We start from the raw sequence: 24,269 nt of genomic DNA on the forward strand, positions 1-24,269 counted from the left end.
TGCTTCTCTTCTGGCAAGTAAAGAATTCAGCTTTTCTGACCTCTTTCTCCCCTTTTTCCTTCGTGCAGTGGGTGGAGAGATCCCTCTGGACATGCGGTTAGGCGGTGGACAGCTGGTGTCTGAGGAGCTAATGAACTTGGGTGAGAGTTTCACGCAGACAAATGACCCATCGCTGAAGCTCTTCCAGTGCGCTGTGTGCAACAAGTTCACTACAGATAATCTGGACATGCTGGGCCTCCACATGAACGTGGAGCGCAGCCTCCCCGAGGACGAGTGGAAGGCGGTGATGGGGGACTCGTACCAGTGCAAGTTGTGCCGCTACAACACGCAGCTCAAGGCAAACTTCCAACTCCACTGTAAGACGGACAAGCACGTGCAGAAATACCAGCTGGTAGCGCATATCAAGGAGGGTGGGAAGGCCAACGAGTGGCGGCTGAAGTGCGTGGCCATTGGGAATCCGGTACATCTGAAGTGCAACGCTTGCGACTACTATACCAACAGTCTAGAGAAGCTGCGTCTTCACACAGTGAACTCGAGGCACGAGGCCAGCCTGAAGCTCTATAAGGTAAGGGTTGGCTTTTTGCTTCATTGCCCAAGTGCTGGAACAAAGGAAAATCTGTTTTGAACCGCAGTGGATGGTGGTGATGGCTTGGAGACGAGCGCTCGGGTGTCTGCAGCGGGACCCGGCCTCGCTGGTGCGGGGCAGCTCTTGGACCTGCCTCCTGGGGCGGCTGGGGCCCTTCGAGCCGCGGGGCGCTGGCTGCTCGTGTCAGGGGGCTCCGGCGGGGGCTGCTGGGTCTTCCAGCACTGCACAGGAATGATACTTCTGCACAAAAATCTGGCAGTCGCTGTTGAGAATGTTGTGTGAGGCGGTATGTGCCCCGCTCTGGTTGGCTCTCTTCTCTCGGGTGCTTTGTTAACCCGTGCGAGGCTGAGCACCGCAGGCTTTGGCTCTTGGCAGAAGCGTGTTTGTTCCTCCCGGCGTCGAGGCTCCTGGGGGTGGAGGAGGAGGGCAGCGCTCGGCCTGCCCGGCTGCTCTGCGCACCTGGACGGGGGGGCTGTGGGCAGGGGGGCTGTGGGCAGAGCGCTGCTGGAGAGGGAGCAGACAGGGCAAGGAGCCGTGTCCGCCTGCAGCACTGCCCGCGCAGTGTGTGGAGGCGCTGCGGGTTCTCCTCCACTGCAGTATTTGCCCTATGACTGCCACCTTGTTTTCTTCACTTTTATTTTCTTTCCCATTTTGTGTCTCCTTTATAACTGTCTTCTCTTCCCTGACTTGTTTCTCTCGTTCACAACCCCCTCCCCTCGCTGGCCTGAACCCTGTGGGCTGTAACCCAAGAGGAGCTCCGGATACAGTAAATAGTCCTTTCACTCGTGCAGCAGAATTGCTCCAGACGTTTCTATTGATTTTCACTGGACTTAAAGCTTCACCTTTTTCTCTAATCATCCCATAATGGCTTTAGTATGAACAATCAGGTACGAATTGCCATAAATCTAAGCAGCCGCATACCTTCCCTTCACACGTGCTATCCCACTCATTGTCTTCTCATTTCTCTCAGGTTTTTTATATTCTTTCTGTCCTCTTCCTTTTCTTTCTGCTCTCCCCCAAATGTGGTGAGATTTTTTTATATATAAGTATATATACATGCAGACTGTATTTTGTGCTTCTTAATTATTTCTTTTAATATTTTCCTTTATGTAATGGGAATTTAAAACTTGGCATTGAACTGTACAGCAGCCCACCCATGCTATGGTGCAGCTACACTAGATTTCAAAACTCTTGGGTTTTCCCTAGAAATGAGCAATTCCAGCAAATTCAGAGAGGAAAGAGACAAACAGGACCATCATAGAAGGTTTGCCTTGAACTGTGGTTGTTGGGCCTGCCTGGAGTTGGTGGGGAGCTGCTCAGAGGGGGAATATGCTTCTGTTGAGCTCACGGTTGAGGCTGAGACTGCTGTGGGGAGGATTGCTGGTACCGTCATCAGCTGGGAACCAGCACGGCAGTCTGGCTCTAAAAACGGTCAGGTCTATGCATATGCCTCTCCTCTCAGATGTGCAGAAGACCTGAGAGAGTAAAATCAGCTTGGAAACTGGGGGTGGGAGAGTCCCAGTGAGACTTTAAAAAAACAGCTGAGTAATTCCTCTGTCTGTGGAATTCAATTTGGGGTACAGAAGAGTTTGAAAGCTCTATTACGAGTTTTAACACATAATACTGTTCTCTTACATATACATGGCAAAAGTTTAAAAATTTTTTATCTAGACCATCTGCAGTGGGGAAGAATCAATCACAGCACTAGAATTCTGTGACTTGGGGGTGGGGGGAGAAGGAAGAAAAAACCCCACCAAAGTCAGACTGGGAGGCAGCTGTAGATGCTTGTAATAAAGATTCCTGAAATGCTTTCCGCAGACAGGCGAAGAGGAATTGTCAGTTTTCAGGTTCCTAAGAGGCCTGGGCAGTTCTCAGAGCTGTTACAGCCCCGCGCCGTGTTTGGTGTGAAAGCAGTGAAACACGGGGCGGGCGATAACCCGCTCCAGCGCGGCGAAGCCTGTCCCGGCCCGCGTTAGCTCGGTGGTGCGTGGGCCTGGGTGAAGTCTGCAGCAGGGCACAGCGGGTTCACGGCCTCTCGCTCCAGCATATCTTTGGCTTCATGGAAAAACGTGTCTACGGAGTGAGCAAGCGGCGGTGCAATTCTTCCAGTCTGCAGGGCGGTTGTAATGCCGCGTCTCTCTTGATAGCTGAAAAGATGCAGCGGGAGTGGGGGTAGTTCACAGAATGGTTTCTCTTCTCTCAGGCCTTGGTGTGGTCTGCAGTAAATTGAGATTGATTGGATGTTATTTTTCCTCTTGCTAATGTAATCCATTAGCCTGGCACATGCATAATCAGTTTAGAGCACAGTTAACTGGATGTAATCGAGTTCTTCCCTGCCTGCTGGAGAAAATCCTCTCCAGATGCTGCTGGGTGAGAGCGCATACTAGGCTTATCACACACAATCCTCCTTATTCTGCTTTTTTGCCATTTTTCTCTTAAATCAGATGTTATTGGCTGCTTGCATTGCCCAAGAGCCACTTCTGTTAGTGCTACTTGCTGCCAAAAAAAGTGATCAGGAGACACTTTCAGCCCGTAGTCTGGTGAACCTTTTAGTCTTCGCCTGCAATGCTTCCAGTGCTGGAGGAGAAGGTCTGGTCTTCTGCTGCCATCTTCGTCCTGCACGTTGCAATAGCTGGGATCAGACCTCCCCCCGCCAGCTGGGGGGGCAGGGATGCCACAGTGGGGTCCCTGCTTACCACAACAAACTGGAAGGGTCTGGTAATCTTAATTTGTTCTTGTCTTCTCCCTGAATCCCTCCTGTCCCCCTAAAATCCTCTGACTAAACTGGAGTCTTGCTGTTAATCTTGCGCTTGCTGGGGCAGCGCGGTCGGTACTTGTGACTCCTTACCTCCTTGGTGCAGTTGGTGGGGTTTATATTCTGAGAAGCTACCTGGAAAGCAAACGTACCCCTGTAAATGCGTGTGCTTAAATTTTTGAGGTGAGTGTGCTGGCTTGAGGCAGATGACGGGTGTGAAGACCCTTCATCTCCTGGCTAGGACAGCCTGATGAATAGAGGGGCCGGGGGGGGGGTTACACCGGTGGTGGTAAGCGGAGAGGCAGAGGCTCTGCAAACAGAAGCCAAGTCTTGTCTCCTCGTGACTGCAGAGACTAGACCAGACTCGAAGCAGAGCAGCGTTCCCCACATCTGGAAGAGGTCGGGCACAAGTTCCCGGCATCTATTGCACAGGTGGAATTTCCAGAAGGAATTAATCTGCTCGAGCAAGAGCCAAGTTTGGACGTTTCCTACAACTTCCTGAAAATCTGCAGTTCAAAACCTGCAACTCAGAAGAAGTTTAAACAAAGAACTACTGAAGAAACTCATTTGGCAGTCTGGCCAGCGATGTGTGCATTCAATGAGTGCATTCAGTGTCTTCCTTTTCAGGCTTTCCAAGTGCTGAGTTAACTTTTTTAGGGAATAGGGAGTCTGGAGGAGAGGGTTTGGGTTACATGATGCCCTGCATAGAGGTTCTTTGTTAACTAGGAGATGCAGAGCGTGCAGGAAAACAGCTCCTTAATATCAGTTCTCGGGATACTAGTGGTGATGAAACTCTGTGGATCTGTGCTGACCTGGAAAGACATGACCTGTGAAAAGGAAAAGTGGGGGTGCAGGTGCAGCCCCAGCAGGAGGTGGTGGGAGTTCCCAGCTCCGCGGCGGAGCGGGGCCTCTCGCCGGGGCCTCGGGGCCGCGCCGGGTGACACGGCGGGCGGTGGGGCACGGGAGCCCCGCTGCACCGTTCAGCCAAGTGCAAGACTCCGAACAGGCTGAACCCAAAGCCGGCGTTCTGTGTGTTCATCAGAGCTGTGGTGGGGCCGTTGGTCTTCAGTGAAGTTACTGATCAAAGAGAGTTGAGAAGCAGGCGGAAGGAAGCTGGCCCCAGGGACGCTGCAGCGTGAGGGTGCAGGACCTGCAGCGCTGGCAGAGGAGCTGGGGTGACAGTGGGCATTAACTCGACTCCAGGGAAATGCCGTAGAATCCCCAGCAGTGACTGACATCACACAGCTCAGAAGGGTGTGCAGGGTATCACCTGCTGCTGGAGCAGGACGGTGGCTGCGACCCGCCGGGGGGAATTTGACAGCCTGCGGTGTAGGAGGGGCAGTAGGAGACAGTTCTTCACCACTCTGCAGATGGATGCAGCATCACGGCAGCGTGTGACGCAGTGACTAAACTTCTAGATGATCAAAGTGTCAACTTGAAGAAACTTGTTGGAAAATCCCAAAAAGGTTTTAATCCCAGATGATGCGTGGAATATTGTACAAGGTGTAGTTACTGAATGATAATGATAATGCATTCAAATTCAATATCCTTCCATAATAGAAACAGACAAAAAGAGCATTTATCATAATAGTATCTAGCTTTGAAGTTAAAACTACATGAGAATGGGTGAGCTACTGTCAGAGAAATTAAAAGGGTGTGATGTGTGCAGGTCACACAGGATTTACGTAAAACCACATTAGGTGCTTGTGTTAAATGTACACTGCCACGAGAAAAAGCTGAAAACGGAGTGGGGGAGAAACCCTGCCAAAGCCCACAGAAAGTCCAACGTGATTAAATAGGAAAGTATTTCCAGGGGAGGTAGAAGAGGGAAGAGAGAAGAAGGGCCGCGGTGTGGGGACAGGAAGGAGAAGCGAATTCTTCTCGCTCATGTTTCAGAGAAGAATTGAAGGGTGCCTCTTTACGTAGGGTGAATCCAAGAGGTGGTCTCAGACGGAGGTACCAGGGAAGGAAGGGCTGCTGGGGTTGCCAGGGCTCTTCACTAGAGTCCTGCAGGAACCTGCGCACGAAATGGCAGACTCCTGGCACTGTGGTGTGTGCCAGGAACTACAGAGCATTGTCAGCAAATTGATAGAAAGTGTAATAAGAAGAGTCTTAGTAGATATATGGATTAGAAAAGGGGAAAAGCAGACTTTTGGAAAAGACGGTTCTCCTGGCACTGCCAGTTATTTGAAGGAGCTGGCCAGCCTCCAGCCAGGGCAGGGGTTGTTCATACAGGCAGTGGGTTTCCCAGAGTCTTTGTAAGGATTCTTCGTGAGCAGCTCTTAAGCAAAGATGTGGTTATTGTCACTGTGGGAAGAGGTCTGTGAATTGATAGCAAGGTGAAGGATGAAAATAAAAAGTAAAATAAAAACTAACTTTAACAATGGAGAAAAAAGATTAGAAAGATATACGTGGTTTTTGCTGTGTTCCTAAGTGATCCAAAAATGGAGCAAAAAGCAAGCTTGAAAATCTGCTCTAAGGTAAAAATATGTAGACCACTTAGATGTAAAGCTGGATGACAGTTGCAGAAGAACTTTACAACACTAAGTGCTTTCACAGGAAATGATAGATGAAATCTGGTGTCACGGAGTGTTAGAGGAATGGAGGGCAGACAGCCCTAATGTGGATGTGTAGGCTTCTCTCCCCGCTCCCCCTGTCATGCAAAAAAAAAAAAAAAAAAAGGCAAAAGAGTGTTAAAATTGTTCTTCCTGAAAGCGAGATGTGGAATCATTCCTGATCTCTTTGAAAACATTAACTCAGGGATCAGTGGCATGCAGAAAGGGAAGGGTAAAACATGGGAACTGTGTAAATCCTTGATTTGCCTGGTCGTTGAATATTGTGTTCAATTTAGCTCATTTTAGAAAGGATTAAAAAAAAACTAGAAGCAGCCCAGTGAAAGTGTCAGGGGTGATTGACTGGAATGACTTGTGTGAAGACAATAAATAGACTTTGGAGTTAGCTTGAATCCAGAATGGAGCAGAGGAGGTGAATAGGCAGCAGTTGCTCATCTTTCCCTCCTAGCACAAAAAATAAGGAGCATCTGGTACAATTAGCAACAGATTTAAAATGGAAAAAGCACACTTTTCCGTACAGTGTATCATTTGTCTGTGAATCGCATTGCCATGGAGCGTTACAGAGAGCAGACAGGCGGGTGGACTGGAGAAGGAGCGGGGCAGATGGGTGGGGAGCTGGCACACCAGTGCTCACGGGATGGTCCCGGAGACACGAGCTCCAGCTCAGGGAGTTCTCAGCTGGTGCCTGGAAGCTCTGATGATGGGCTAGAAGAGGGTTGGTTTAGATCTGGCCTGGTTCCTTTCACAAATTTCACTGCTAGTTGCAATTGCTCGTTTATTAATCTGGCTACTGTTCCTTTTTGGACTGGTGTGAGTTAAGTGTGCCATAATTCTGCAGTAGGGTAGAGCTGAGAGTCATCTCATCCCACCACTTGGCTGGCAGTAGATGTTTCCTGTAGGACTCCACTGTATAAAAGCTCGATGTTTTGTCAGGTCAAGAGTTTTAAAGAAATATCTTGGGTTTTCAAGCTTTAAAAAGAAAAAAAACAGAAAATTAATGGCATCAGTGCGAAGCAAATAAAATAAGTTCTTGGCTTTTGGCTCCAAGATACAGGAGACAAAAGTAGAAAGTTTTTTGATTTTTCTCCCCTCAGCGCATTTTTATCAGCGTACCAGGAGTTTGGCAGCCTCCCTGCGTGGTCCATCCTTCGGCAGCTGCTGGTGTAGACTCTGCCTTGTCGCTCCAGGACGGCAGAAAGTTCTGCCCCGGCCGTGGCTGGCGAGTGCTGGCTCGGGAGCAGCCCCGGGGGCCGGCCCGGCACCAGCCTCGGGCCCGGCGGGTGCAAGAGCTCGGCTCGGCACTGCCCCAGCTGCGAGCAGCAGCTGTGATTCAGCTTTGAAATACCCAAATGGTTTAGCGTAGGCAAGAGGAAACATGTTTGGGTTTTGATTTTTATCAAAAACTTCCTTCCATCTCTGCCTTTTAAGGTTCTTAGGGTAAAGTTGCCCACAAAGAGGCTGTCGTGCTTGTTACAGAGGATTTAGAGCTGCATTAACCTTTGATTTACTCGCTGTGTGCCTTCTGTGTGTTTTGGGTTTATTTTTGCAAGTTTATCTTTTGAACTACAGATGCACCATCAGAGCTCTGAATTACACTCATCAGTAGCATGAATTGTGCCAGAAGCCTGTTTAAATTACAGAATATAAGGGACTTCTAGCTGATTTCCTACAAGGTCTTAAGTTAAGATTCCAACAGCAGCTTCACAAATGAATACCCATTTAAGTCTTCCCACAAAGTTGTTTCTAAAGCTGGTCTCCAAAACCTTTCATTCAAATCTGCCATCCTCTAGTCTTGGATAAACTCATAATGAAAGATGAATATGAACTTGAAGCAGTTCTGAGGACTAGAGCAAGCTTAAAGGTAGAATGAACTTTGAGCCTTGCTGAGCCCGCGGCCGGAGGAACTCTGAGAGCTGCGCCCAGCTCTGCCCGCGCCGTGGCTCCGCGGCAGGAGGGCTCCGGGCTGGACCCTGTGCCTGGCGGCGGGGGACCGGCCGGGCCAGCCCCGGCAGCACCTCTGGGAAGCTCTCTGCCTTCTTCCGGGCTTGGAGGAGTTCAGACAGTACTTTGCTTCTCTGCAGAGCTGTTTTCCACAGTACAACCAACTCCAGGAGGAGCGAACCCCTACGATCTGGTTCTACTTTCGTGTCCTGTTGGGATTGCCAAGTGTTTTAATACAAAAAACACTCACAATCCGTATAACCCTTTCAGCATCCTCCCTCCTGGGACTGCACGTTTCTCTGAGTGACAAGTTGCTCCATCACATCATCCCGGCATTAAAGTAGGTTTTTACCTTCCTTTAGGTATTTAACAATAAAATACGTTACTACAGGATCACGAAGCTTACACTTTCTCTGTGCTGCTGTTTGAAAGGGTTGAAATCGAAACTGTTGAGAATACACAGCACTGCTTGCTGTATGTTTTATTTATGGACTTCAGTCACTTAGATTTTTCTTCCAACAGTTTTCCAGTAAGTACTGAGCCATGTGCAACCAACAGCTTAGTGAAGAAACCACCCTGTAAAAGCAACTTGAATAACAAATGAGGGAGACTGGAACTGGAACAGGAGCAAGTGATCACCACAGCAGGAGCTAGGAGTTAGCCAAAACATATAGCTAAAAGCTGTCCGTCAAACAGGATTTAGAATTCAAAATATTTGTGAGAATGGGTTAAAATAACCAACCAAACAAACAAAGCCCAAGGAAAAAAGCAAACAACCGAGCAAACACCTTGACAAGCTTTTATCCTAATCTGCATAAATTGACAGTTTTTCACAGCTTCTGTAGCAGGCACTTGTGAACTGCAGATGGCTGCTGGGGCTCGGTTTCCCTCCGGGTCACCAAGATGTGTGGGCTGGGGGGGAGAGGCTGCTCAGGGGAGCGAGGAGGCTCTCGCAGAGCTGCCCTGGGCCGGGCTCTTCTCTCATGAGATGTCATCGTTCCGATGAGGCGTCGCTGTGAATCTTACACGACCTTTTGCCAGTGCATGATGCCAGTTTTGTCTCTGTTTATGGTTCATTTTTTTAATCCCAAAAGTTTTGGAACATGTGGATGAATATTTAAATTTCAAAGCTGGAGCTTTTCCTGTTTCAGACGATGCTTGTGAGGGTGAGGGCTGGTGGCTGTGGTCATTGCTCTGATGTTGGCAGAAGCTCCAGCAGACCTTGCTGTGGTGGTGTAAGTTGTTGGGGACCTGCTGTCCCTCCTGTCTGATGTGGGAGGTTGCTGCTCCGCAGAGGAGAGCAGGGAGGGAGAATGTGTGCCAGAGATGCTGGTCTAGATCCGAAAGACCTGCATTTTTTTTCCAGGTGATCAGCCACTGTGAGCACAGGCTGGCACAGATGTGTGTGTCCACTTACTCTCCCGCCTGCACATTCCACGCTGCGCCAGGAAGCTCCAGTCAGGAGAGCTGAAAGGAGGTTTATCTGTTTGTCGGGGTCTTGTCCTGGTGTTCCTGCAGACACCCAACACCTGTAGCTGAAGACAAGCGGGTTGGACTGGAGCAAGCCTGGGTGTGAGAGTGCTGGAGCGCACAGGCAGAGGAGGTGGGGGGACACTTTTGTACGAGGCTGAAGCTGGGGAGCGGAGCTGCAGTGTGGGGCTCGCCAGCCCCTGCTTGCTGGTGTCCGCTGCAGCCTGCGCTCGAGCGGTTCTCCCCCTGCAATGATCCTGGGCTCCACCTGGGCCATGGCATTTCTCTTTGGGCAGCGTGCCTCTGAGACCTGGGAAATGCTCTTAATCCCCATTCCTGGTTGGGGTAGCTCAGGCTTTCGGCACCGTGGGTAACCGTCCTGGGCAGGTAAGAGCAGCGCAGCTGCAGGCTGCTGGACGGCGAGCTCATTAAATAATGGATGGCCGTTCACCGACATCCATCTCTGGCAGCGGCTTGATCTGCAAGCTGGGCAGGAGGCCGTAAGGTGCTTTCCCCAACCTGTTCCATGCGACGTGGCGTGGGCTGCTGATTTTCTGTTAGGCTGTGCCAGTGCAACCACGCTACAAGGGACTTCGTCATCTTCTCTCCTGAGAGAACTGAGCTATTTCTGAAAAAAACTTTGAAACAATTAAAGCCCCCAGAATTACTGTGGAAGCAGCATGGGAGGTTCTATGTTTGCTATCTCCTAGGAAACTCATTAAATTACAATAAATAATGTATGCATGATACATGACTTAATACCTTAATGTTCTTTTGGTCCTACTTGCCAGTCCTAAAAATCCTGGCCTTGCAGTGTAATGGGTGCAGTCAAGTTCTGCAAGTCAAATTAGGCAGTAAGTTACACTTGTGCAACAGGTTCTCGGAAAGTTGTGCCTTTGGGTACAGTTGGACAAGCTCCGGTAAACCTTATTGCAGCTGTTTGAAGGTACTTGTCTCCAGGTTACTTTGCTTCTCTGGCAGCAACGGCTGCCGGCGCGAGAGAGCTGCTGGTGCACGAGCGAACTGTCCCGTGCTGTGGCCGGGCCGTGCAGCCGCCTGTGCTGGGCTCGGGGCTGTCTGGGGCACCAGCACCTGGGGGGTGGCCACAGCACGTAACCTGGTAGGTGAATATTTATTTAAAAGGTTAGTGATACCAGTCTGCCCCAAGTGCCTTCCAGGAGTTTGCAGGTGCCGCTGCCAGGACGGGGTAAGGCAGCGTGCTGGGGGGGCAGGAGGAGCAGGCTCCCGCTCCCACGGCTCTGGCAGGGACTTGGCGTGTCTATGCAGAGTCAAGAGTACAAGCAGGAATCAGAGTCAGTTGATTTTTCGCTGTGCTGGATCATCATTCTCTAAAACTGCCTTCCCACTGCCATATTTTGAACCCTCCCCGTTGCCATGAGCTGTGAGGAATTAACAGTCTGGAGGTTGTGGCACAATACAGAAAAGCTGCAGGGATCAACGTGCAGTACAAACACTTGCTTAGGTACTGGTTTGATTTATGTTGGGGTTGCCGAACAGCTCCATTGTTACACAGCTTTTTTCCTGACACCAGCAATGAATGACCTGGTTCCTTCCTCCCCTCTCATTCTGCATTTAGAGCAGGGAGGCGGTTCTCCAAGGAGGTACCTGCATTTGGCCATCAGTGGAGTACAGTTAATCCCGGGATCCTGGTTTCCTCTTTGTCCTAAGCATCAGCTCAGAATTTTTCTGCCCATCAGAAGAGGCTGTGGCAGCTTGGGTGGCAGTGCAGTCACTGCCTGCTCGCACGGCTGCTTGAGGCAGCTCCAAGCACCCTGGTCAGCCTGGGGGCTCGCGGGGTGGGGAGAGTGGGGAGCTGGTGCAGGAGGCAGAGGCCGGGATGCTCTGATCGAACTGGGGAGAATGTGGAAATCTGAACTGTATCCCTTCCTCTCAGCCTGGCACAGGCCTGCCCGCGGTTACAGCATTTGCCAGGATTGATGCACGTGACCTGTTCGGGTCTCATCACGTTTATGTGGCGGTTTGGGTCCTCTGACCTGATGTCATTTATTTCCCTTCAGCTGCCTAATGTCTTCTAGACTTTATTCTTGCCTCTCTTTCTGAACAGGCATTACAGTCCTGTCCCACCCACTCCTCTTTCTCATGCTTGGAGAACGATGGTTACAAAGAAAATCACCTGGGGAAGTTTCAGGCAGCAGTAACAAAGCCTGTCTCCACAGAGGGGAGGCTAATTACACAGCTAATTAATCCAACAGATGTCACTTTAAATGCCTGTTTCTTTGTGATTCTGTTGCACACATCATGCTGGTTAAACAGACTTCACAGACCCCGTTCAGAACGCCTGCGCAGGCTGCTGGAAGCTGCCGGGTTAGACCCTGGTGAGTCCTGTTCGCTCCCCGAGGTTGGGATCGAGGAGCCCAGTCTCCAGACAGATCGCCCTCGGACAGAGATGCTGTTTAACAGTTAAGTTTGGTTTAAAAACTAGCAGATGTGAGCATTGAAGTGGTTGTTTACATTCTTGCTCTAAGTACGGAGGCGAGGCAGAGGCGTCGGGGAGAGGAGACCCCGTCCTGCCACACCAGAAGTGCCGCTTGGCGCGAGGAAAAGGGAGTTTGGAAACCTGAGCTGCTGCGCTCGGGTCAGCAGTTCAAACCCAGGGTGGCGGAGGGCCTGCGGCTGCTGCGCTGCCGAGGTGAACGTGGTCTGCCCAGTTCCCGCAGCCAGCACCTCCTGTGCCATCCGGATGGTCCCCTTGCTCTGGCTCCCTGGGGTAAGAAAAAGTGAGCATTTCTCCAACATCTTGAGCAAGTCTTTGCTCATAAGGGTGGGATGTGTTCTGGTTGCCCCCAGGAGAAGGGAGCGGCTCCTCACCTTCCTGTGGAGCTGGGCCCTTGCTGCTGAAGGTCAGTGGTCACGGCAGATCAGCCCCTGTCCCCCATTTCGCTCTCCTGCTGCCTTTAGCCGCTGGTCAGGGGGATTAGGGGTCCGATGGTGTCAGCTCTGGTGGCTTTATACGTAGGTGCTGCAGTATTTTCTCCCCTTCGTGCTGTCGGGCAGGCTGGTAACATTAAGGCAAGGTGCGAACGCCTCGGCAGCGTGTCCATCCCCCGAGGTAAACCCCGCCGATGTCACACTGCACCCAAGTGTCCCGGTTTGACATTGGGATGCTGAAATGTCCCATTTTCTGGGTGTGTGCTCTGATGGCCTGGCCTTTTATTCCGCTTCTGCACTAGAAGAGTCAGAGGGTTCCCTGCTTCTTACTGAGCAGATAGCTTCTGGGGCAGGAGAGGTGCACAACGCTGTCTGCAGCCCGGGCCCGCGGCGCTGAGCTTGCAGGTGGCTGCTGGAACGGGGAGCGCGGCCCCCCAGGCTGGGGGTGTAACGCACAGGGCAGCCCTGAAGACAGGGAATTGAACTGCCCAGGGTGAAAGAAGCAGGAGAGATACAGTCGGGGGGAAGAGCATCTTTCTTGGGGTCTTAACATTATCAGTAAATCACAGCTGGCGCACTTGATTCAGCGTAATGGATGTGTTCTCATTTCCCACAGCTGATGAGGATTATATCAGCTTGGTTTAACAGTCTCATTTTCTGCTCCCAATGCACACTTGTTTTAATGCGTTTCAGTTAATGAGGTAGAAGAGAGAATGAGGTGTTACTGTTTATGTACAGACAGCAAGTCTGTGCAGAGGACTCTGGAGTCCACGCAGTCCCTTCCCATTGCTCTCAAAGGGACAGCATTAGCTGGCATTTATAGAAAATTTATTGACTGTGGTTTATCCAGGTAAAATTTTTCCCAGTGGTGCATGTTTCTCTCTCGTGCCTTCCTTGCATGCTACAAGACGTGTTGCCAGCAGCCTGTCTGTGGGCAGGGGATGTCAGCGAGCTGAGGTGGCCGATGTCACATCTCGCAACACAACACGATATATTTGATATCGGCAAAGCTGCTGCAATCTACCTGGGGTAAAAAGTTCACGTGCGCCCTGAAGTAACGTGTGGCTGGGGGACTTTGTTCACCCATCATTTCGCTGCCGTGGCGTTTGCAGGTCCCGGCGGGGTCAGGGCGGATGGCGCCAGGCGTCGTGTGAGCGGGCTCGTTATCCGGGGCCGCGGAGCGCCCAGCCCGGTGCCGTGCCTTGGTCAGGTGTGGGCAGGGGACCCGGGGCTGGGCCTTGAGGGCCCGAGCAGGGACTCTGCCTTCCCCAAAAGCAGGCTGTCCTTCTGCTGAGGCAAGTACCTGCTGTGGGGTGGGCTGGAGCTGCGTCCCCCCGAGCAGATCCCGCCTTCCCCAGCCCCGCGCCCGCTGGCTGCTGTGAGGAGTGCCTATAAATAGTTAAGGCGGTTATCTAATCCCTGGCCCTTCGCCAGCCGCTGGCATCCCTTGGCTGAGAGCAGCCCCGAAAGGCCCTGCGCGCTGTACCGCGCTGCAAGGTAAAGCTGCTGTTGGTTTAAGCGGGAATTAAACAATTACCACGTCTTAGTTCTCCCCACCTTGGGTGGATTGACTCTATAAATTGTCAGCCTGTTGACATTTTAATGTGAATTATGTCATATGGTATCCCCTTTGATTTCAACATGCCTCAGTTTGTAAATACACGAGCCTCTCAAAGGGTTGTGGTTAGCGTACACGCAGAGGCCTCGGGGTTTTTGGTGGGGAAGGAGCGCAGCGCTCGTTCGTCTCGGCAGCGAGCGTGCTGGCACGGCAGCCGGAGCTGGAGGCACGTGCGGCACCGGCTGCCTGCGAGCCCCCATGTCTGGGGGGCTGCCGGGTGCTGCGGGTGGGGGCAGCCCGGCGGGGGATCCCGCAGCGTCCTCCAGCCTCCCTTGGCACAGGACCCTCTGCACAGGGCTGCTCCCCGTGTCTGCCAGGGCTGGGGGCCGCTCTGCTCCCCGCTGTCGGCGTGTCCAGGCCGGCCGTGGGAAACGGGGCGTCGCGGGGGCCGTGCGAAGACGGAGCTCCTGCCGGTGGTTGCTTCTGGGGTGCAGGTTGGCTCCTCGGTCAGGGGAGGAAGAGGGTGCTGGTCGGGAAGGAGCTGCACGGTCAAGCCAAAAACATTTTGGGAGGTGGATTTAGTGAAAAGGAGCATGACCGTGGAGGGGGTGGAAGGAAGGGCTCGTGTGGGCGAGGGGGCTAAGACAGGATCATGCCGAACACCCGCATGGCACGGGGCTGTGGCCGATGGCTCGTGCTGTGGCAAAGCCCGTGGGTGCCGCCTGGGTCACGCTCCAGGCAGGCAGGGCCTGTCCCCCTGCCCGGGGTCCTCTGGGTGTCCTGGCAGCCCTTGTCCCCGCCTGGCTGTCCTCCTGTCCCTCAGCCTGCGCTGCACAGAAACACCCTGGTCAGCAGGTTCCGGCTTTCTGGATCAGCCACCCTTTCGTTTTTGAAACTGGCTCAGAGTTGTTGGGCTCTTCCCGTGTGTGCCAGGGAACGGAGGATCCTTAGGCAGGGTAGGCAGAAGAGGGAGGAGCGGCTGGGAGCAATCCTGGGGTGACTGATGCCTCCCTCCCTTCGGGTGTGACTCGCCTTCTCTCCGGCAGGAGGCCTGGGGGTGTCCCGGTTTGGTGGAAGGTGTGACGCCCGCAGCGCTGCTGGGACTGTCCCGTGAGTGTGGGCGCTGCGCTCGGGTGTGTCGTCCTGGGGCCGTGTTTGCGCTTCCCCGGGCGGCTGCAGAGTGCCCGCGCCGGCGGCACCTGCTGATGGACCCGGCAGTGGTGCCGGGGGAGGAGGCCTGAAGGACGGTTCTGGCTCCTGACCGCCAGCTGCGTGGCCAGAAACGGAGCTGGTGCTGGTGCGTGCGCCCTGCTGGAAGGCCCTGGGAGAAGACGAGCTGTCCCGGAGCTGGTTCTTAAACAGGCTTTGGCCTGGTGGGAGAGGTGGGAGAGTGTAAATATTTTGGCGTCCTTCTGTAGATGGGGTTTTCGTGTCACGGGGTCTGTGTTACAGACAGCTTCTGTCCATCTGCCAGTGCGTGTTTCCCATAGTCCCACAAAGCAGGAACCTTGCTTTTACTGTTTCCACACCTCCTTGTTTTTGACTTACATGGGTTTGCTGGTGTGGGCACTACAATGCCCAGATAGACCCATTAAAATGTCTAACTCTGGGCTGGGCAGGTGGATTAGCAAGACACGAAACCTGCATCCTGGCCTCTTGATAGCGTACACTAACCCCGAGCAAGTGTCTTTGCAAAGGAGTTAATCCCACACGGTCACAGAAATGAGAATCTTAGGGCTACTGGAGTATATGGAGTCACACATGCAATTTCATAAATAGGATTTAGAAATCTGTCATCTCTTCACGTTTCTCTGCTGTGAGTGGACACTGCCCCCAAAAAAGATTTTGCTGCTTCCATTTTACTTCTGAATTGCAGTAGTCAGTAAGTACTCCTAATGCTGATTAGTGCTGCCTTCGTAGAATTTATCATCTACCCTGTGTATGTCTCCACAGACTTTACGCCGTGGATTGCAGATCCAGAATTGCTAAAACCAGTAAATACTGTGCCTGGCTTTTCCCAGGAGTTTCTGTACCTGTATACGGCAAATACAAGTGGATGCAGATACACTGGAACAAAGAGAGCACCAGAGAGCAGAGACGTTTATCATCTCAGGTTTTATTCTCTTTGCTTCAGTGTACTTCTGCAAGCTCCGTATCTTCCATGTTTTTAGTCCAGGAGGGAATAGCTGCAGCTGATACTCAGAGCAATCCTAGTCTCCTCTATAGAAGTACGATGCAGTTGAATTAGGTCTTGGGTACGCAGAGGAAATTTTGCACAAACGTTACGGTCAGTGTTACACTTGCACCGGCAGGAAGCACCGTATGAACGCGGGACACTAGAGCTTCGCATCGGGTAGGAACCTGAATGGCTCCAGGCACTGGAACACTCCTCACCCGCTGTGTGTGCGCGGGGCTGGGTGAGCCCTGCGCAAAGCAATGCGGGGGGGTCGTCCTTGTTAAAAACCAGGAGGGACCATCACAGTCTGACCTTAAGAGAAGCTGTGGTATTGTACCTTGTACTTTGAATTATGTCTCAAACTTCTGCTTCCAGTTACAAAATCTCATGTTAGAAAGTCCCAGGTACGGAATAACTTGCTGTATCCTTTTGTTTGAAGAGTTAGCTACTGACCCTGTCCAAAATACACACACCATTTCTTGTTTGCATCGCTTAGCTTCAGGTAATGAGCACTGGATTTCGCCTTGGTTTTTCCTAAAGATAAAAGAAACCTTTACCGCAGGAGGTCCCACGTGCAGGTGCCTGCCAACCATGATGATATTAGTTGTTTAATTTCTCATGAATGTAAAGGAGGTAAATAAATTGAACTGAAATCTCACTGTGAGGCTTAACTTGGCTCTACCCTATACCGAGGCCATAAAGCTAGGAAAGTGTGTGGCTCAGTTAACTGGAGACCCGGGTTTCAGCGTATCAGGGTGCAAACTGCTAAGGAAAAAGAATGGGGGGAAGAAAAGACTGTCACATAGGGGGTTTCTGATGATTTGAAGAACACTTTGGGTTGTTTTATATTCATCATCAAGACTGGAGCCTGTTGGCTAGTTAAAGGTTTTTAGCTGCAGATTCAGTTTATTTTCAGAGCTGCACAAAGCAGTTTTGTCCTTTGGACAAAGTCCCCGCTGGTGTGTGGGGTCTGCAGCCAGCGCGGGGACCAGCACGGAGGAGCAAGTGGGATGCTCTGACCCCAAACCCAGCCTCGGTTCCTGCTCTCCTCGGTGGCTCAGCGACTTTCCTTGGGCTTAAACCGCTGAGGAATGCAGACAGGCAGGTAGGCCAGGCCCAGCAGGTATCTCCGCCATCCCTTTTGTTTTGGGTTCACTCTCCCGTTCTGGTGGTGCGCAGGCGGTCGTACGCCAGTGCCACAGGTCTGTCAGCGTCCCCGGCCCTCCCCGCCTCTGGACAGCTCTGACCACTCGTATTTTTGTGGCATTAAAACGCAGGTGGTTTAGTTTCTGCCCTTCTGGTAAGGACGATGCCTTGTGTGGGTGTCAGCTCATGATGATGGAATGAAAAGCAGAAGATCTACTGCTAGTGCGAACTATTGACCTTTTCCACTGAGATGGTTGGTAAGGTCTGTGTCGAGGGTGGGAGGCTGTGCCAGCCCCGCAGGGTGTCTGGGGGGGCGTTGCCTTTAACCTACCAGCGTCGGTTGGGATTATTGCCCCAATTCCTGGCAGTCTTGCAAGTCAGGAGCCTGTTGCAGGTGAAGTTAGAGCAGCAAAGCCAATCCATCCATAGGCTGCGAGCTGCTTGCAGGACGTGTGTGTGACACGTGAGCCAAACGGTTCTGCTGCTCTAGATTGTTCTGGGTCACTGACGTGTCCTTTCTGGACACCAGGCCTGCGAACGTGTGCTAGGAACCACTGCAAGGGCTGGAGAGATCTTCCAGTTAAATTGGGAGGTGGCTTCACCTCACCAAGAATTTGGTGGCTTTTCTGACAGAGCAGTTGCTGAGCGGCGTGGGGAAAGGAGCAGTTGCCTGAATTAATAGACACGATTCTTAAGACACATTAGTGTCCGTTCAGTTCATGGAAGCCCTCGTGACCATCTTCAACATAGAAAATACCAGACTTCAGGTTGCCTTAATTCAGTCCTTTGTGTGCAGGCATTATTATAGTTTTTAATTATAAATATTTCCATACATATTTTTCCAGTAGGATTCTTGCCTCATTCTGTGAATGAGTAATTATTCCGTTTCTTTTTATCTTCCTCTTTCATTACAGTGCCCCAGGCTTTGTCTAATACAATCCAAAGCTTTCACTGAATGAAGAATTATTTATTTTCTCGTGGGCATTTCTGTGGTGCTCTGTGTTCTGTTTGTGTGTGTCACAGACACTTAATGAACTTACCTTCTCAGCACCTGCCTGGAATCGGGTCGTGCTCCTGTCCTTGTGCATCAGTACACCCCAACAACAACTGCATCAGAGGTTGCAGCCTCGGCTGGCCAGCTTGGTGTCCGGCCCGGCAGGCAGCACCTCTGAGGAAGGGCTGCTCTGATGGGAGGGCTTCACTGGCTGGGTCTTGCTCTACCGCTTTTCATCTCACCTTTAAGACACAAAGAATATTATATATTCCCTCTTTCCATTTCCCTTCTCTGTCGTGCTCATTCATCCACCCTTCCTTTGGTTCTCCCTCCTCCTGTACCGCCTGCTCTTGTCACCTGCATCCTCGGGCCATCACAGCTCCGCCACCACCGCTGCTGTCCAGCTTCCCTTTTGCTGGGGCAGCTCTTGCCGTGACGGGGCCTCGTCTGTGTCCTGGGCTGACACCATAAGCCCGGCTCGGTCAGGAGCGTGGGATGAATGGAAGGCTGGTGCTGTGTGGGCTGCTGGAGGAGGGAGCAGAGCAGAGCCTGGGTGGTGACCTGCCTGCTGAGGAGGTGCCACTGTACACCCCAGCAGGTGGGGTTTGGAAGGGCTGATGGTTTTGTGCCCAGGAGTACGCGTTTCTGTGTCACAGGGGTGCTCTGGTGAGGCAGGAGGACAGAGTTTGGGCCTTCATGTTGCATGGAGTCCTCTGGTTGATTGGAGAAAGTGGAAATCATTTCTCACAAATGTTTCTCCGTGAGGGTTGTGGACAAAGGATGAGCTTGGTCTGTTGTTCCTGAATGCATCCTTGTTGGCTTCTGTGACGGGAGGTTGTATCATCCATCTCTTCGATATTGATATTCTTCGATTTATGGAGAGGATTAAAAAATGTCTTGTGTATTGTTGTTATTGTATGGTTATCTGTTGGGATTCAATGTGGTACATTGCTGTAGGAAGTTATAAAGAAGCTATATGAAAACAAGGAAATCTTCAGTCTATCATAGTGCTTGTAACTTCTCTAGAGATAGATGAAACAATAAATACTGGGCAAGGGAAGTTAATCTGTGTCTGTAGTATTTTATTAAATAACGTGAACTCAGTGTGGTTTTCTGTGGCCAGTTCAATTTCCCACGCGGGTTTAGGGAGCGTTATTACAGCAGCCCCTCGTGCGCGTGTCCCGGGAGCGCTGCCCGTGGGGCGGCGGCGGCGGAGCCCTCCTGTCCCGCGGGGTGCTGCCGTGCCGGGGCAGGACCCGCTCCCGCGGCCTTTCCTCGGGCCGGCTCCTCGTGGCAGGCCCTGGGCTCCGGGGGCCCAGCCCGAACGTGGAGGCAATGGCGGTGGGCTCGCCGGGGGGCGGGCGGCCTCGCCTCGCTCCTCTGGCCGGCGGCATGCCGAGAGCCGGCTGCCCGCAGGGGAGGGCAGCGCCTCCTCCCCGGGGTCGCCCCTCGTGGCCGCGTTGTCCTCGTACCCCTCCACTGCCTGTGGGCGCCCCTTGGCTGCGGGCCATGGCGCGGGGCACAGCGGGTGCAGAGCGGTCCTCGAGCTTTCCGTCAGAGACGCGGTTTCCTTTCCAGCAGACACAATATGGGGAAAAAAACCACCGTTTTAATTGAGATTCTTAAAGCAGACTCCGCACATACGCAGAGGGGTTTGGGTAGCTGTTTTAAGTCTGAGCCGGCCTTCACACCACCAGACCGAGCGAGTGTTACGTGCTGTGCCTGCGAACACGCAGAGGAGCCTCCTCGGAGATCCCTCGCAGCGTAACATTTGGATCATTCCTATCGCTGCTGGAGGAAATAATACATCACCTGTACGGATAGTCCTGGTCTTGTTCTGTGTTACGGAAAGCCTTTTTCAATCACTCAGCAGCCATATAATTACAATATGGACAACAGATTTTTATCCTGCTGTCTTTTCAGGTTCCCCCCAGCCCTTTTTATGATATAATTTGCCTTTTATGCAGTGATTTTCCATATTCGCAGGCTGTTCTAGTTCACCTGAGTGTTCGCAGCTTAACAACTCACACTGAACTTATTAATTTCAATTATATGTACGCAATACGTTAAAAAAAAGAAAAACAACCGGGTAGTGGGATCATTGAGCCTGCTTTTGGTTACCGTCTTGTCTTCACATTCAGCTGTTCTTTTCCCTTTTCTTTTTCTAACCCTGAGAAAGAAAAGGCTCTCCGAATTCCTCAGCTCTTGGCTATCCCCAGCACCGAGGAAGGAGCAGCCCCAAGGACCTGTCCTCCTCAGTGGTGTTGCTTAGTCGTGGCAAGAATTTTGTTGTTTCTGTAATTCCATCCTGTTGCTGTCCCTACAGTACTTTGCAGGCGCTGCTTTTAAACGCAAGGTACAGCTTTTCTGTCCTGTTTCTCCAGGGATGACAACATCCGTGGCAAATACAAAGTGAGAAAACTGTACATTTTCCTGAGGGGCAGAACATCATAAATTCCAGTTTTGGTTAACTCGCAAGTTTTGGTTAACTCGCAAGGCTTGCAGGAGGAGCTCCACCGACACCAAACCACTGTGCTGCTCTGCAGAGACTGCTGCGTGGAGCTCTGCTCAGGGCTGACATCCTGGCGTCCCTCGTTTGTGCCAGCAGAGTGCCCTTCCCGTGGAGTTTATGGGGTTTGTTGTGGCAGAGGCGCGCTGGTGAGCAGCGGTAGGTGCCCTTGCAGGCTCGCAGGGCTGCCGTGGGCCTCGCGGTGGGAGCCGTGGCCGGAGCACGCGAGGTTGGGGGCAGCACTTTTCAGAACAGCTGATAGGAAATGTACTCCTAATTGTGCTTTGTTTTTATCACTATAATTAGCAAGATCAATACATACACTCCTGAATTCATCTCCACATATATAGCAGCGCTTACGCCTGTGCCTCCCTGGGGAGAGCTGTGAAGATTTCAGGGATCTGGAAAATTCTCTGAAGTTGTGGTTGCCCAAGAGCTGATCTGTTGTGACTGCAGCTCTTGTAACGCAGCAGTGGGAGGAAAGAAAGTTTCAGGGCTCTGGGAAGGACCCCAGGTGCACCCAGACCTGTCTCTCTTCTCCCCTTCTGGGCCGCTCAGCGAGCGTGAGGCGTTGTGTCCCGCTGCACAAAGGGGTGTACCTGGGTACCAGAATGAAACAGTCCAGGTGGAGAGCGGCCTCCCCGACGGCTGCCCTGGCTGCCCCCTGCCCGCGTGCGTCCTGCCGGCCGTCGGGGCCTCTCTGGCGCTGGGCGGGGATGGCGGCACCGCTGGGCGAGCGCGGGCTTCGCCGCGGCCTTTGTCCTTCTCGGGTGCGCGGGAGGAATCTTGGCGATGCTCTTAGACTTCCAGTGGTCCTGCACAGATTTTCATCTTTGGGGATCTCTTCTAATGAATGATTAATTAGTACTTCCAGGTCTATTGCATGATTAAAAAGGTGGTGGTGGTGAGTGTGAATACAAGTTCGACCTTTCTTGGCTCTTGTTTTCTGTTAATCTCTGTCAGTTTTTGCCCACTGACCCTGGGGGACTCTGAATATGTGGGGATGCTGCTCATCACGGTCTGCATAAACAATGTCCTCGTTAAGAGCTGATCAGCTTAGCAAGGCCCCATGAAGAAGTTAGCTGCCAGAGCTGAGCAGAAGCTGGGACTGTTGCCTCCCTCTGGGCTTTAGCCCCTCCTCATTAAGCAGGTCCGGGCTATTGATTGGGAGCTTGTGTTTGGAAGAGTCTTACTTACTCCATGCATTATCTTGACAGATTGATCAGACCTGATTGAGAACCTCTTAAAGGAACGAACAGCTGTAATGGGAAAGTTGGACTCTGTCATCCGTTAGGATGATTCTGGGAGCGAGAAGAACGAGGCTGACATCTTGGAGCAATTGTATTTACAATTAACATGGCTGAAAACGATTGCCTCTATTGATCCCCCCTTCCTGCAATTACAGCCCCATTGTTTACATTCCAGCACTTCGGTTATAAAAAGGAAATTCAATAATTATTGCATTATTTAAAGTTAAAGTGCCACAGAGTTTGCTGGCTACGCTTGCTGGTTGATTTAACGTTCAGTAAAATCCATGCTGAGCTCTCCATCTTTAGGCTGAGCAATATTTGGCTTTTAATGAGACTTCAAGGGCTGGTGGAGCAGACCCAGTTTGCTGGGTGGCTTTTGGGGTCATTTATGGGGGAATCCAAAAGCGTTTCAGCACGCACCAGCCTCGTGGCCAGCAGGGAGAGAGCATCTGTAGCCCGCAGCCTCTGCCCGGGTGGGAGCCCTCGGGGACACCTCCCGTCCCACACTGCCAGGGCCATCGGCTGTTCTTGGAGCTGCCAAGAATTTCTGTGCCTTGTACATTATTACCGACCCTTCCCGGTAGGGCAGGTCTCTGCTTGGCTGCTCTGTGTGTTGCTGTGGCTCCTCTCTGAGGAAAGTCCTTGCTCCTGCTTCCCTCCCGCTTTGCAGCGTCGTGATCAGGGACTTGTGTGATGGTCGGGGGCTCTGTGCACCCCCGAGGAGAAGGACTTGGGGGTGTTGGCTGACAAGAAGCTCAACCTGAGCCAGCAACATGCGCTGGCAGCCCAGAAAGCCAACCGTGGATGGAACTCTTCCCTGTGAGGGCGGTGAGGCCCTGGCACAGGTTGCCCAGAGAAGCTGTGGCTGCCCCCTCCCTGGAAGGGCTCAAGGCCAGGCTGGACGACCTCTCCTTCAGCTTCGGGTGAGAGTGAGGAAGCTTGAGCTGGAAGCGGGAGCGATGCTCACCGTTGGACTGTGCCAGTTACCACAAACTAAACAGCAAAATCTTGTGGGCACGTGAGTCTGAACTCCCCGGTCAGCGAGCTGCAGGAAGGAGCTGTTGTGCAAGGAGCCGGGGTGGCTGGGCGGAGGGAAGGGTTTTGTAACGCTGCCTCTTCAGAAGCAGTAAACACTTGCAGGACGTTGGTGGAATATGAAAGAGCATAAGTTCATCTTTTGAACCTGCTGTATGGAGAATCAATTTTTTCCTCCTCTCAGAACATCTGGGCCGGGGGGTCTGCGGGCGCGCCAGCCTTTCCAGCGCGTAGCCAGCATGTGTTGTCGCTGCGGGCCGCCTCCGCCCCGCGGCTCCCTCAGCTCCAGGAAATTCCAGCCGGGGCTGCAGGTGTGAAAGGAGAGCAAGACGGATGGGCCAGCTCTGACTTTTATGGAGTACTTGGAACAGACCAGGATCAGACAGCTGCATCCACATGACTTTCATTAAAACTCTCTTCCAGGATTGTGTGATTTATCTCGTGCAGCAGATCAGAGGCACACGGGGGCCAGGAGACACCTCTGAGGCCGGCTGCAGGGTCTGGTCCCTTTCCCCCACGACCTGCGGCCTCCCTCCAGCTCTGGTGTAAGGGTCGTGTCTCGTCCAGCTCTCCAGGAGTGCCTCGTCACAGGCACCGTTCTTGCTGGTATGTGGAATGTTTCCGACCAAGCCTGTTACTAATTACCCGCGTCTGGCTTCACCCTGAGGAAGAGTCAATCCCTGGGCATCCTTCTGTGCTGAGGATGTGCTCCTAGGGCTGGTGTGCCTCCAGCACCTCCTCCTGAAGGCGGGAGAGCGTGCTGGTGTTGTCTTTCACAGTTACAGAGTGAGGGTCAGAGTCCCACCTAACCTCTGCGGTGCTCCTCGGGTTCCGGGGGCCGCCCGGGGCTGAGCAGGGCTCCCGCTGCCCCTGGGCCTGGGTGCTGGGCCTGGGCAGCCGTAGGTGCTCGCAGGAGGAGCGGCGGTGCGAGTCTGCAGTGGTGCTCCCTTGCATGTTTTGTAGCCCTCCAGCAGCTTTTTGGCCCCTTCCTCAGCCACACCTGTCAGTTCTTTGAAATCACTAATTTTACCCATTCTAACAGAGCAGACGTGCCGAGCTCAGTGGTAAGAGTGTTACAAGTGGAAGAAACTTCTCCAAAGATGTTCAGGACTGAAAACAATTTCTGACAAAAGCTCTTGGTAGTTGAGTAGCCTCTGAGTTTGTGGCAGGATTGTCTGTAATGTGAGAAAGTGATCAGAAGTGATTTGGAAGAGATTTCTCTGGACTGTTCCGTCAGTCACCCGTGTAAGCAGGAGGGGTGTTTGTGTGAGGGAGGGAGCGGTGCCTGCCTTGGACTGTCCCCGTTGCCCTCTGAGCCCGGGGTCACTGCTGCGGCTGGTGGTCCTGCTAGCCAGCTGCTGGGGAG

The 24,269-nt window shown here is 52.4% G+C and overlaps 1 protein-coding gene across 2 annotated transcripts in view; it reads left to right on the top strand.

Annotated features, from left to right (window-relative positions):
- Positions 1 to 24,269, top strand: part of ZFHX3 (zinc finger homeobox 3) — a 182,839-nt gene that overhangs the window by 78,276 nt on the left and 80,294 nt on the right. For both annotated transcript variants that reach the window (XM_074913751.1, XM_074913753.1), the window contains one exon: positions 69 to 565. In XM_074913751.1, coding sequence (XP_074769852.1) covers positions 69 to 565 — 497 coding nt within the window. The remainder of the gene's footprint in view (positions 1 to 68; positions 566 to 24,269) is intronic.

Source organism: Athene noctua, chromosome 9 (genome assembly GCF_965140245.1).
Source record: "Athene noctua chromosome 9, bAthNoc1.hap1.1, whole genome shotgun sequence".
NCBI classification, from domain to species: domain Eukaryota; kingdom Metazoa; phylum Chordata; class Aves; order Strigiformes; family Strigidae; genus Athene; species Athene noctua.